The 13,028-nt window shown below is 60.5% G+C and overlaps 1 protein-coding gene across 4 annotated transcripts; it reads left to right on the plus strand.

The window, feature by feature from the left end:
• Positions 1-511: 511 nt before the first annotated feature.
• WDR81 (WD repeat domain 81) lies at positions 512-13,011 on the plus strand. Of its 4 annotated transcripts, none has more exons than XM_087752014.1 (11): positions 512-648; positions 1,463-5,029; positions 5,320-5,427; positions 5,549-5,739; positions 7,660-7,850; positions 8,120-8,285; positions 8,463-8,628; positions 8,939-9,637; positions 9,807-9,952; positions 10,125-10,304; positions 11,223-13,011. In XM_087752014.1, exons 2-11 carry the CDS (start codon positions 1,474-1,476, stop codon positions 11,547-11,549), a joined length of 5,730 nt encoding a protein of 1,909 aa, XP_087608140.1. In that variant the 5' UTR covers positions 512-648; positions 1,463-1,473; the 3' UTR covers positions 11,550-13,011. The 4 variants fall into 4 exon arrangements, 3 of the variants coding, with proteins under 3 accessions (XP_087608140.1, XP_087608141.1, XP_087608142.1); XM_087752015.1 differs by having other exon boundaries at positions 523-648; positions 1,466-5,029; XR_015703520.1 differs by lacking the exons at positions 512-648; positions 10,125-10,304; positions 11,223-13,011 and having other exon boundaries at positions 1,222-5,029; positions 8,939-9,127; positions 9,453-9,637; positions 9,807-9,941.
• Positions 13,012-13,028: the final 17 nt, after the last annotated feature.

Here is a 13,028-nt window from a genome sequence, read left to right on the forward strand (position 1 = left end):
TGGGGCAGCGCCGCTCCCGCGCCTGGCGGCAGAGCCCGGGCGGCGGCGGCGGCGGCGGCGGCGGGACCCGGCCCGGCTCACGGGGACCGGGGCTGGGCAGCGCCCGGCCGCCCCGGCCCCGCAGCCTGCGCTGGGCCCCGCGGAGAGGAGGGCCCCGGGGGGGGCGGCCCCGGGGCGGCGGGGGGCGGCCGGGCCCCGCTGCCCTGCGCCGGCCCGCCCGGCACTCACCTGCCGCCGCCCGCCGCGGGGACCCCTTTAAGGCCGGCTGCCTCGTCAGCGCGGCTCGCCCGACTCCAGCTGACAGCCCCGAGCGCCTTTGACGTCACGCTGACCTCAGCCAGCCGCGGCGGCGGCGCTGCCGCGTCATGCCCCGCCGCCTGCCCATGTATAGGCACCGCGCCCCGGCCTTGCGCAACCCCGGCCCCCCGCCCCCCGCCCCGGCCCGGCGGCCGCTGGAGGGAGCCCGGCCCCGCGTCCCGAGCGGCGGCTCCCGGGGGCGGCGGGGCTCGGTGGGGGGCGCGTCCCCCCCCCCCGGGCAGATGGCGGCGCGGCGGCCGCATGTGACCGCCGTCACCTGACCAACATGGCCGGGGCCCGCGCCGCCCCCGCCGCCCGCCGCGGCTGAGCCCCCGCCGCCGCCGCCGCCAGGTAACGCGGGGCCGCGGGCCGGGCGCTGCGGGGCCCGGCGCCGTGAGGGACACCCCCCCACCCCCCCCCGGGATGGGCCCCGGGGCCCAGCCCGCTCCCCCGGTAGCGCCGGCCCTGCGGGGGCCCGGGGCGGGGCGCGGTGCCGGCGGCTGCCTCTCCGGCCGCGGCCCCCGGCTTGGGGCTGGGGACGTGCCCCTTGCTGCTGGGCAGCCTCTGCTGGCACCCCCGGGGGCTGCCCGGGCCCCCGCCCCGGGGCTGCGGAGGTGCCACCATGTCCCCTCTACCGGCCCTGGGGCCGCAGAGGTCCCATCGTGTCCCCCCACCGGTCCCATCGTGTCCCCCTCCCTGGCCCTGGGGCTGCGGAGGTCCCATCATGGCCCCTTCCCCGGCCCCGGGGCTGCAGAGGTGCCACCATGTCCCTTCTACTAGCCCTGGGGCCGCAGAGGTCCCATCGTGTCCCCTTCCCCAGCCCTGGGGCTGTGCAGGTCCCATCACGTCCCCCCTCCGGTCCCACCGTGTCCCCTCCCTGGGGCTGTGCAGGTCCCAGTGGGTCCCCCTCCTTGGCTGCGGAGGTCCCATCTTGTCCCCCCCCCCCAGCCAGGGCTGGTCCCTTCTCAACCCTCTCCCCTCCCAGACACAGCATCTTCTGAGCAAGCTCCTAAATCAGCGGTTTTTTCCCCGGGCGGCAATGGGGAAGTGAGACTTGCTGCGTGGCGTCCGCTCGGCGGGGGAGCTGGGGCTCCCGCGGGGAGGGCAGGGACGGTGCCGCGCTCGTCCGCTGGCTCACAGCCCCCCTGGGCCGTCTTCCTTCCAGCAGAAACCGATATGGACGGCTTCCTCCAGCGCGTGGAGAAGGACCTGAACATCGACCGCCGGCAGCTGGCCGCCGCTGCCGAGGGGACCCACGTTACCGCCTTTGTCCCGGTGAAATGGCTGGTGAGCCTCAAGGAGCGGCGGGTGCTGCCCGGCCTGTGCCCGCGGCCGGAGGGGCTGAGCGACGTGGAGGTAAGGACGTTCCTGCAGCACTCCGTTCAGAAGCTGCCTGCGGGCTGGACCCGGGTGGAGATCCACGGGCTGCGGAAGGACCGGCTGGCGTACCCGCTGCGGGCGCAGCCCCCCGCCTCCGACCAGCGCAGCGGCAGCCTGGAGACCCTGCACGGCTTCATGCAGAGCGTCGCCTCCCAGAATTACCGAAACCTGTGGTGCCAGGCTCACCGCCTCTACGCGCGGCCGTACCGGCACGCTGACGTGCCGCCCACCGTGCCGGCCCTGGATGCGCTGCGGGCTGCCCTGCAGAAGGCTTACGGCTGCCCCGTCCTTCAGGTGGGCAAGAGCGCGCCCGGTGCCTCCCCCGCCAAGGAGAGCGTGGCGGCCGCCAAGGGGCTGCCCTCCTGCCCCAACGTGCTGCAGGCAGAAGCTCTGCTGGAGTCGGCCAGCACGTTGTACGTTGTCTACCCGTACGTGCAGTACTGTCTGCACGACATCGTGACGTTCAGCCCGGCCAAGCTCACCAACAGCCACGCCAAAATCCTCTTCCTCCTCTTCCACGTGCTGCAGGCCATGAAGGCTTGTCACCAGGCGGGCCTGGCGTGCGGCGCCTTTTCTCTTCGGGATGTGGCTGTGGACGAGAAGCTGTGCAGCCGGCTCCGTGTGAACTTCAGAGAGTACGAGGGACCGAAGGAGGAATCGAATCTGGAGGCTGGTCTGGAACGAACGAGCGAGCAGAGCAGCGCTGGTGCGCGAGGGCAGGAGGCGAGGTGCACCGCCTGCCAGAAGGACCTCCGAGACCTGGTGTTACAGTGGGTGCACGGGCAGGTCAGCAACTTTGACTACCTTATGCGTCTGAACAGTTTGGCTGGGAGGAGAATGGGAGACCCCAATTATCACCCGGTTCTTCCATGGGTGGTGGACTTCACTACCAAAAACGGCAAGTTCAGGGACCTAAGGAAATCCAAGTTCCGACTCAACAAGGGAGACAAGCAGCTGGACTTCACCTATGAGATGACCAAGCAGGCGTTTGTTGCTGGGGGGTCAAGTGGGGAGCAGCTCCACGTCCCCCATCACATCTCCGATGTCCTCTCGGATATCACCTACTATGTGTACACAGCTCGGAGGACGCCCAAGGCAGTGCTGTGCTGCCACGTGAGGTCCCAGTGGGAGCCCAACGAGTACCCAGCCAGCATGGAGCGCATGCAGAGCTGGACCCCGGATGAGTGCATCCCAGAGTTCTATACAGACCCCTCCATCTTCCGATCCATCCACCCAGACATGCCCGACCTGGACGTGCCATCTTGGTGTAGCTCCTACGAGGAGTTCATCGAAGTCCACCGCATGCTGCTTGAGAGCCGGGAAGTTTCTCAGGACCTCCACCACTGGATTGATCTCACTTTTGGGTACAAGCTGCTGGGGAAGGATGCCGTCAAGGAGAAGAACGTCTGCCTCCATCTAGTAGACAACCACACGCATCTGACGACTTACGGGGTTGTGCAGCTCTTCGACCAGCCGCATCCCAGGCGCATGGTGGGACCTGCCTACACACCGGCCGAAGCTCCCGCCATTGCCCGGCCTCTTCTCCAGAACATCAGGGAGACTGTGTTTTTGGAGGATATCCAAGGCCAGGTGACGGACGCGGTTAATGGTCTGGTCCTGGAGGCTACTCCCAGTGAAACCACCTGGTCCGGGGAGAAACCCATCGCCGGTGAGGATGATTTAGAGCAAGGCACAGAAGCTCTGGATTCGATTTCTGCCACTAGTAGAGCTGCTGATCAGCCCTGTGCCACTGTGCCTTCAGCACAGCCCTCCACCCTCCCTGCTTATGCCACCGAAGGCAAAACCTTGGGTGTCCGACCTCTCCGTTGGAGCAAGGCAGGCGCTGTGGATCAGCTTGACATGAAGATCACGCTTCCCGAAGGCTTCAATCCGCTCCAGGCCCTGGAAGAACTGGAGAGATTGGACAATTTCTTGGTTAAAGGCTTAAGCAGTGAGATGCAGCTAATGGAGCAGCCGTGGGAAGAGCCGCCCCTGGGTCTCTCGGACCTCTTCCAGAGGGACATGCAAGCTCTGGGCATTCTGGTAGCAGAGATTATATTTGCACCAAGGATTCGTCCTTCGAAGCCTGACGCATCCCTGTTGGAGCGGTTCCTGATGGTGCGCAATCTGTGCCGCTACCATCCCAAGGAGATCCCGGCCCCGCTGCAGCACGTGCTGCACGTCCTGCTGCAGCTGAGCGTGCCGGTGGAGAAGCTCCTGAAGACCAGGCTGGGCAAGGGCGCGGTGCGGTTGTTTGAATACAAACCCATCTCCCAGGGCCTCCCCCCGCCCTGTCCCACGCAGCTCCTCAGCCCCTTCAGCTCTGTTGTCCCCTTCCCCACGTACTTCCCAGCCCTGCACAAATTCATTTTCACCTATCAGGCAAAGAAGATAGAGGATGAAGGTCAGGGCCGGGAACTCGTTTTCCAGCTGTGGCAGCAGCTGGAGGGGATCCTTTCTGAAATCACTCCCGAAGGCTTGGAGATTCTTCTGCCCTTCATCTTATCTCTGATGTCCGAGGAGAACACTGCTGTCTACGCGGCGTGGTATCTCTTTGAACCTATAGCTAAATCCCTAGGTCCGAAGAATGCCAATAAATACTTGCTGAAGCCACTGATCGGAGCATATGAGACCCCCTGCTACCGCCACGGCAGGTTCTACCTCTACACAGACTGCTTTGTCGCCCAGTTGATAGTGCGCCTGGGGCTGCAGTCCTTCCTCCTGAACCTGCTGCCGCACATCCTGCAGATTCTCATTGGCATCGAGAGCTCGCGGGAGGAGAGCAAATCCCTCCTCGGCACGGCCGAAGATGATGAAAGCGGAGGGGAAAGCCCAGTGTCGTGCGTGTTTGGGGAGGAGATCAAAATGGACGTGGAGCACAGCTCCGCTGCACTCGACCTCCTCGACTACACCTCTGGTGTCAGCTTCCACGACCAAGGCTACCTGCCCGAGAGCGAGGACTTCCAGAGCGGCCTCTATGTCGGGGAGTCCCTGCAGCCTCAGGAGCAGGAATCGCTCAGCCTTGGGCGGCTGAGCGACAAGAGCAGTGCCAGCGAGGTGTCCCTGGGAGAGGACAGACCTGCGGACGGGGATTCCCAGAAGGACAAGAGCAGCTTGAAGTCGATGGACAGCAGCCAGGATCTGAAACAGAGCGAGGACTCGGAGGAGGAGGAAGAGGAGCGTGATGAAGAGGAGCACGATGACACTGCAGTTGATGCAGAGCTGACGGTGGCCGTGGATGCTGGTGCCTCTGTGGATGTCACCCTGGCTGATGACAGCAGCGAGCCGGAGGACGGGGAGGGAGAGGAGCTGCCGGATCACTCCAGTGACAAAGAGCAGACAATACTCCTGGGTAAGACCCTGCTAGCGTTGAGCCTTTCTGCCGAGCGTGGCAAGCGTCCGGTGGAGCAGTGAGCGGGAGAAGGGGAGAGCTTGGGAAGAAGTGGGTGCAGATTTGGGGGTGTCTATGGTCCCAGCTTGGTGGCAGTGATGAAACCAGTGTAAAAGGCCAGGTTTCCACTGAACATGTGGATCTGAGACCCAGGGAGCTGCCTGCAGGGCAGGCAGGGTCTGGCAGCAGCTGGGTGATAGCTAATCTGCGCCATGCCGGGCTCTGTCCTTGCAACTGTTTTTGTTTTGCAGACACAGCCTGTAAGATGGTGAGGTGGCTCTCGGCCAAGCTGGGCCCTACCGTCACGTCCCGCTTCATCGCCAGGAACCTGCTCCGTCTGCTCACGTCCTGCTATGTCGGTAATGTCTGCTCCTCGGACCCCAGGGTCCTGGGGTGGGCTGTGCCCCAAACCACTCTGCTGGGTGCCTTGTGGCTTGGGTGTAGCCTGCTGCTTCAGCTCATGATGTTGTCTCCGGGCAGGCCCCACCAGGCAGCAGTTTGTACCAAGCAACGATGAGAACAGTCCCCTGAGTACAGGAAATATCTACCAAAAACGGCCAGTGCTGGGAGATCAGGTGTCCAAGCCAGTGCTGGCCTGTCTTGTGCATGTGGCGTACCTGTACGGAGAGCCTGTCCTCACCTACCAGTACCTGCCCTACATCAGCTACCTGGTTAGTATCGCCTTTTCTCCTCTTCTTGCGCGTGTTGGGGCGAGAGCTGTCTCCAGGCACAGGAGGATGCACAGAAAATAGCCCAGCCTGACCGGGAGCCTCCTGCGCAGAAACCTGTGCTCGGTGGAGCTCCATCTGGGCCAGCGTGGGCTGAGCAGCTCTTGCTGTGTTGGCTGGGAAGAGCTGTGCTGATGCAGCCAAAGAGGCACTTACACCCCAGCCATAAGCTCCGCTCCGCTCCCAGTGAAGCGCCCGGCTGCGTACGGGGGCTTCGCTCTTCAGCAAGCCTCGGCCGCTGTGGATCTGCGTCGGGCTGCCGCAGCCCCTCCTTCCCCATTTCAGCCGGGCGCTTTCCCTGTCAGACCCTTTGCTGGCGCGCACCGAGCCAGAGAAAAAGGTTGTCTTTCGCTTTGCTGGGTGAGCGTGCCGAGACGGGGCTGGCACAAGGGTGGGATTGTGATAACGGGCAGGTGGAGCAGCTTGGGCTGCTGTGGGGTTGCTGGAGCGAGCGTAGAGGTCTGCAGGGGTCGATAGGGGATGAGCTGGGGAGAGGCTAAAGGAGGCTTTTCAACTGTATGAAAAATACTGGCAAGACTTACAAACTCTTCAGCTTGAAATTCATAGCTGAATAGCAAGAAGAAAATGTGTGTAATGCAGCTGGTTGAAAAACAAACCAATTTTTCATCAAAAAATGTTTTCGAATGTTTTAAGCAGGCTTATTTTTCACATTGCTCCCTTTCTAGTGGTTATAAACACTTCGGTTATGGATTCTTGTTTAAATGGAAAACTTCAATAGCTTTTTGATAATTTAAACGTAGAGGAAAAGAGGCCACAGCTGTTCATTTAAAAAAAAACAAAAAGGCATTGTCAGTTTTTCCAATGTTGAAGGGGAGATTTTTCAGGGGAAAAAATCCCATTTTTCAGCAAAATCATTCTCCACCCAGTTGCAATCATAGCTCCAGCTGCTCTGCTTTGCTTTACTAAACTTACTGCCTGGGGTGCTGGGGGGATTAATACCCCCGTGAACAGCATTTGGCAACCTGATACTGAAACGATGAAACTCGCGGGTCACAAATAGGATAAAGTCAATCCTGCTTACAGGATTTGGCAGCGTGGATACTTTGGGAGAGGAAGAGCCTCTGTGATGAGCTGGAAGATGGCAGGTGTACAAGAAATATAGTGGAAACTGGGAATTGTTTGTGGGTTTTGTTATTGGCTCTCTTTTCTTGGGTGTTTGATTTGTCTGGGAGTTAGGAAATAGGACAATCTAGAAAGAAATCTTTTAGTGTTGCTGCTGATGTTGTTAACTCTTTGGCATTGCTGTAACCGGCATCGGTACATCGTCAGCAAAAAAGGATGCGCTCTCCTGCTTAATGAAGTTACTAACAGCTGGATTGCTCCAAGTCAGCAGCAGGTTTGCCCATAATTTGTGCCTGGGTGTTTCATGCAAAGACTGTTCCTCTGCAGTCTGTGCATCCAGGCTCAACACAGCATGGGATGCAGACACTGATTCTTGCTTTGTCGCGTGTACGTGATAGGTTTCCCCTCTTCCTGAGCTGGCAACGCTGCTCTGCGGTGTCCAGGCTGGCGGTGCTGTGGCCCAGTCCGGGGCTGTTTCTCTCCTGAGTTTCCCAGCTGTGGGAGCGTCCTGCGGGGAGATGCCCTCCAGAGGATGCCCACGAGCGTGGGGGTGCCACGCCCTGCTCTCCAGCCTCGTCTCTTGTGCTGACAGCTGCCCGGTAGCTTTCAGGCTCATCCCTTGATGCCATGAGCTGCTGCTGAGACTCAGTGCTCAGGTTCCTCTCCCAGGAGCTGCGACCGTGCTGGGTTTTGAGGCTGAGCTCGGGTGGTCCTGGGATCACCCTCGATGTATCGTGCTGGGGAGGTGGTGGCCCTGGCACTGAAGGGCTCCTTTTGCAGGTTGCGCCCAGCGGCGGGTCCGGTGGCGGCCGGCTGAACAGTCGGAAGGAGGCAGGGCTCCTGGCTGCTGTGACGCTGACTCAGAAGATCGTGGTGTGTCTCTCGGACACCACGCTCATGGACATTCTCCCCAAGATCAACCAGGAGGTGCTGCTCCCGGTGCTGGGCTTCCTCACTTCGTTGGCCGTCGGGTAAGCGCTGCAGTCTGCCGTGCCTTCAGCCAGGACCGGCACAGCTCAAAACGGGGGATTTGGAAATGGTTCTGTGAGGGTCTTAACGCTCCTGGGGTTGTGGGGCTGCTCCTGCCCCGATGCGCACCTCCTTGCGCTGGTGCGCAGCGCGCACGTAGCGCTTGTGCTGCTCAAGACCTTCTGATAACACAGACAAGGCAGAAAGCATGAAGTGGAGGAGGTGAAAAGGGATGTGCGGAGGGCAAGCTGGTAATGGATGTCCTCTTCAGTTTCCCCAGCGGAGCCCAGGCCCGTATTGTCCTGTGCGTTAAGACAATCAGCCTAATTGCCTTGATCTGCCTGCGGATTGGGCAGGAGATGGTGCAGCAGCATCTGAGTGACACGGTGAGGAACTTCTTTGGGGCGTTCTCCCTGCTGCAGGAGCTGCAAGACCAGGTCAGTGGTGTGGGAGCGGTCCTGCTGTCCCCCAGTACCCAGCCGCAGGAATGCGGTGGGCGTACCTGCATACACCAGTACCGGTGTCAGCAGCGCCCACCCCAGGCTGTGTTTGTGTAATTAATTACGTGGTGAGAGCATCTGATCTTGGGTATCTTCCTCTTTTCTCTTGTCCAGGGGTTGACGGTGGAGTCACTGAGCAGCTGCGAGGTGCCGGTGATGGAGGTGCCCCTCTCGGATGGGAGGCTGCTGGCCCTGGATCTGGCCATGCTGATGGAGTTACAGAAGGTGTTTAACCCTGAGATGGCCTACATCACCTACATCCCCTTCTCTTGCTTGCTAGGTACGGCTCGGTCGCCATCTCCTGGGATTTGCGAGAGAGCTCCGTGCTTTGTGCGCGCGTGCTGGACCTGAACTCGGGAGGAGTCAGGGTGTAGGGCTGCTGGGGTAAACCCACAGCTTCTGCACTGTGGCTTGGTCTGCTTGTTGGGTCAGGAGCCCACCGGGCTTCAGGCGGCTTTGGCTGGGAGCAGGACGCGGCTGGCTCGTGGGGGACGTTGCGTTCCCAGCCCTGTGCTGACCCTTGTTCTGGTGGGGCTGGGGGGCACTGATGGCGAAATTCCTTCCCTTGAAGCCACGTTCTCTCTCTTCAGGTGATGTTATCCGGACCGTTGTGCCCAACCACTCGCTGGTTGAGAAGCTGGCCGGCCTCTACCTGGAGAACGTGAACCCCAAGAGCCTGCAGGCGGTTAGCCTGGAACACACGCCGAGCGTGGTGGGCTCAGACCAGGATACGCGAGGGGCCGAGCCCTTCTCCAGCCACCACGAGGACAGTCACTCCGGTACTTTTGGGAGCGTGCTGGTAGGGAACCGCATCCAGGTCCCTGTGGACACGCAGCGCGAGGGTCTTGGCTTGCTTCGCCTCAGTGCTGGCACTGATGGCTTTATTCCCAGCTCATCCAGCGAGGAGAACGCCCTGAAGCATGACCTTCCTCGCAGCACCCACATGCTGTGTGGGAACTGGCTGGCCTACTGGCAGTATGAGATTGGGGTGAGCCAACATGACCCCCGCTTCCACTTCCACCAGATCAAGCTGCAGAGTTTCTCAGGGCATTCAGGGGCCATCAAGTGCGTGGCACCGCTCAGCAGCGAGGACTTCTTTCTCAGTGGCAGCAAGGACAAGACTGTCCGCCTTTGGCCCTTGTACAACTACGGGGATGGCACCAGCGAGGTGCCACCGCGCTTCACGTACGCCGAGCACAAGAAGTCAGTTTTCTACGTGAGCCAGCTGGAGGCATCGCAGCACGTGGTGAGCTGTGATGGGACCGTACACATCTGGGACCAGTTCACAGGTAAGAAGGGAAAGGGTGAGGGCTGGCTGGAGTGAACTGGTCCAGTCCCTAAAGACAGAGGGGCCATAATGAGTTTCGAAGGCTCCTGTTAAAAAACAGCGCAGAACTGGAGATTTGCTGCGTACCTTCTCCATACATCTGCTGTAACTGCTCCGTCGTGTTTTCACAGGCAAACTTCTCCGGACCTTTGATGAATTAGACAGCAAAGTCCCCATCACAGCTGTGAGCACGATGCCGCCTCCCTATCACAGCATCTCTGTGGCCAGCGCCGACTCCGTGCTGCGCTTCATCGATCACAGGAAGCCAGGACTGCAGGTAGGGAGCCTGCCCCTCTGAGCCACCCTCCTCCATCCGCGTCCTTAAAGACGGGATCATGGCTGGCCCGAAGCCAGCTGTGACGCCTGCATGACAGCCAGCTGGGCCTTGTCCCCTAACCGCTGGATCCCCTCGACCTTCACCTCCCTAGTAGCTGGACTCTGTCTTGCAGCACGAGTTTCGCCTGGCCAGCGGGGTGAATGCTGGGCTCATCCGCTGCTTGGCTGTCAGTCCTAATGGGCGCAGCGTTATGGCTGGCTTCTCCTCTGGTTTCATTGTGCTGCTGGACACCAGGACAGGACTCATCATGCGGGGGTGGCCTGCCCACGAGGGAGACATCCTGCAGATCAAGGTGAGATCAGCTGGGATTGGGGGGGGCTGCTTCCTGGGCATCATCGATCCTCTGAGGTTGCGCGGAGCATCCTTCTGGCAGGCGCGGTTTGGCAGGGCTTGTCTGCTCTGTCCTCTGGGCATTCCTCCATCCCTTGCTGCGTCCCTAAGAGGCTGCTCAAGCTCTCCTGCCCCATGGTTCGTGCTGCGGGCGGCTGTTCTTGGTCCAGCCTGTGTTAAACGGAGATCAGCCCTCCCAGGTGTCGGTCCCTGCCGAGCAGGTCTGCAGCACGAGCAGGGAGGAGACGTCTCCCGTGAAGAGGCGAATGTGTTGCTTTCTCCGCAGGGCGCTCGGCCCCCTGCGAGAGCGTTGCTCTAATGAGTAACTCTTGTCCATATTTACCCGCCCTCAGGGAGCAGCGCTGGGGCTCCGGTGTCCTCGACCCAAACGCAGGTTAAACAAAGTTCAGCGGCGTGGGTTGTTTACCCTCTCGCTAGCTCTGCTAATAAGCAGCTCCGGGCTTCTCCTGCCCCGTGAGAGAGCCTCCCAGTTCCTTTTCCTGAGAAGGAAAATAATTTGGCAGGTGGTTTGATGGAGAGCGAGACCACATGAGAATCTCTGTACCCACTGCAGTAGTAACATGATAAATTGGCTGTGTTGAGTATCAGGATGTTGTTGAGAAGAGACACAGCCCATCTCTCGGACGCCTTGATAACACTGCGGGAGGTTGCCAGCTACCAGGGAGTCCTGTGGTGTCACCTGGATGTCTTGTTAACACTGCTCAGTACCATCAGTTGCGTGGAAATGGCTGGGAGTGTCCCAAGGGATTGCCCTGCCCCTGTTGGACTGCTGGCAGCTGCCCGCTAATCTCATCTGCGGGTTGAGATTGGGAGTTTTTACTGCAGCGGTGTTGGTTCACTGGCCTTTCCTCTCCTGCAGGCTGCAGAGGGCAACGTGCTGATCAGCTCCTCTTCGGATCATTCCCTGACTGTCTGGAAGGAACTGGAGCAGAAACCTTTGCACCACTACAAATCTGCGTCTGAACCCATCCACGCCTTTGACCTCTACGGCAACGAAGTGGTCGCTGGCACTGTGGCCAACAAGATCGGCGTCTACTCCATGCTGGAGTCCTCGGCCCTGCCCACCAGCACGACCAAGCTGAGCTCGGAGAATTTTCGGGGTACACTGACCAGCCTGGCGGTGCTGCCCACCAAATGCCATCTCCTGCTGGGCTCGGACAACGGCGTCATACGCCTCCTGGCGTAGCGACCCCGGCCCAGGAGCGGGTGGCTGTCCCACGGTGCGGGTGGTAGAGCTGAGAGCCGGCAGCGTCGCTTACAGAGGGGGCAGAGTTAGATGTTTCTGAAGAGAGGATGCAGGGGGGAGGTGCGCTTGTTAGTGAGCGCTCGGTAAAGCATCTCTAACCTCTTTCTGTATCTTTAAAAAGAAAAAAGCCATAACTGAGAAACCTCCGCTGCTGCTGGGAGAAATACTGAGCGTTGTAGGTCACCGTCACCCCTGCAGAGAGGCCTGGAGCTTTCTGTACCACGTGTGCCTGATCCCCAGGGGACTGTGAGCTGCCCTCCAGAGTAATATGGACCGCAGGTGTCCTCCCTCCTTTGGTTAAGGTGTAAGAGGTGCCCCGTGACAAGAACACAATGGTATAGCTCCCGCCGTCTGCACTCGCCCTTCACTTCCACTCCTGAACCACTCAGCAGTCTTACTAGGGTAGCATAAGCTGGGCCTGGGAGCTGCCGCCTTCGGAGCTGCGTGGTGCCGGGCATCTCCCCCTCCTGTGGTCTGTGTTCCCAGCCCGGAGGACGTACCCTGTTAACTTCAGGTTCTGCTGGCTGAGTTGGAGCCTGTATGGGAGGAGGAGAGGTTAACTAGAGCACTTCTGCTGCCTTACTGGCTCCAGGGCACAGACCGGAATGGAAGTCAGCCAAGGCGCAAAGCCCGTCTGCTCCAGCGGTTCGTTCAGGAATGGGCTGCTGCAGATGGACAGTTTGGGATGGGAGCGTGTCCCTCTAGGGAGGCCAGAACTAGACGCTTCCATCAGGATTTTGGCTTCCAGAGCAGCAGGGTAGGGATGGACTGTTGTTGGTTCCTGCCCCAGCAGCACTGCATCCCGGGGGGATCTAAGGGGTGCGGCGTGCCCTGCGTGCCACGCACTGGCATTCTTCCTCAAGAAATCCTCCTTGTAATCCTCTCCTCTGTGCTGGTCAGACTCCTGGGGAAGACAGGACAGCAAAAAGGTGCTCAGTTTTGTCCCCGCCTGCCCTCGCAGGGTGAGAGCCAGGAGGCGTGATCCAGCGTGGTCTCCTGACCTTCCCTTGGGGACAGCACCGTCTGTTCCCAGCCCGGAGGCGAGGGGCCCGCTCTTTGGCCCAGCAGCAGGAACGGTTGCCTCCCTTCTGTTGCAGCCCTTTCCCATCCCTTCAGCCTCGTCCCAGCCAGGATCGGGAGCGGGAAGCTCTTGCCTTGGGCAGAGGAGGAGCCTGCTGGGGCTTGTCCTGGGAGGGGAAAGGGCGTTCAGCCAGCTGCGGTTCATCTGAGCCACCTGTGGCTGGGAAGGCTGCCCCCCGCTCCCAGGGAGGGCGGGAGGTGAGCGGCTGGCCCTCGCTATCCTTCCCTACCCGAGGGGAGCTCTCGGTCCCGTGTTGCCTATTAACCATTTGCAATAGATGTAAATATTTACTTCTAATAAACTCTTTGAAAGAGATGCAGAGACGGGTGTGTGGGGAA

The sequence above is a fragment of the Nipponia nippon genome, unplaced genomic scaffold (genome assembly GCF_047370975.1).
Source record: "Nipponia nippon isolate SJK-2023a ecotype South Korea unplaced genomic scaffold, ASM4737097v1 scaffold_15, whole genome shotgun sequence".
NCBI classification, from domain to species: Eukaryota; Metazoa; Chordata; class Aves; order Pelecaniformes; family Threskiornithidae; genus Nipponia; species Nipponia nippon.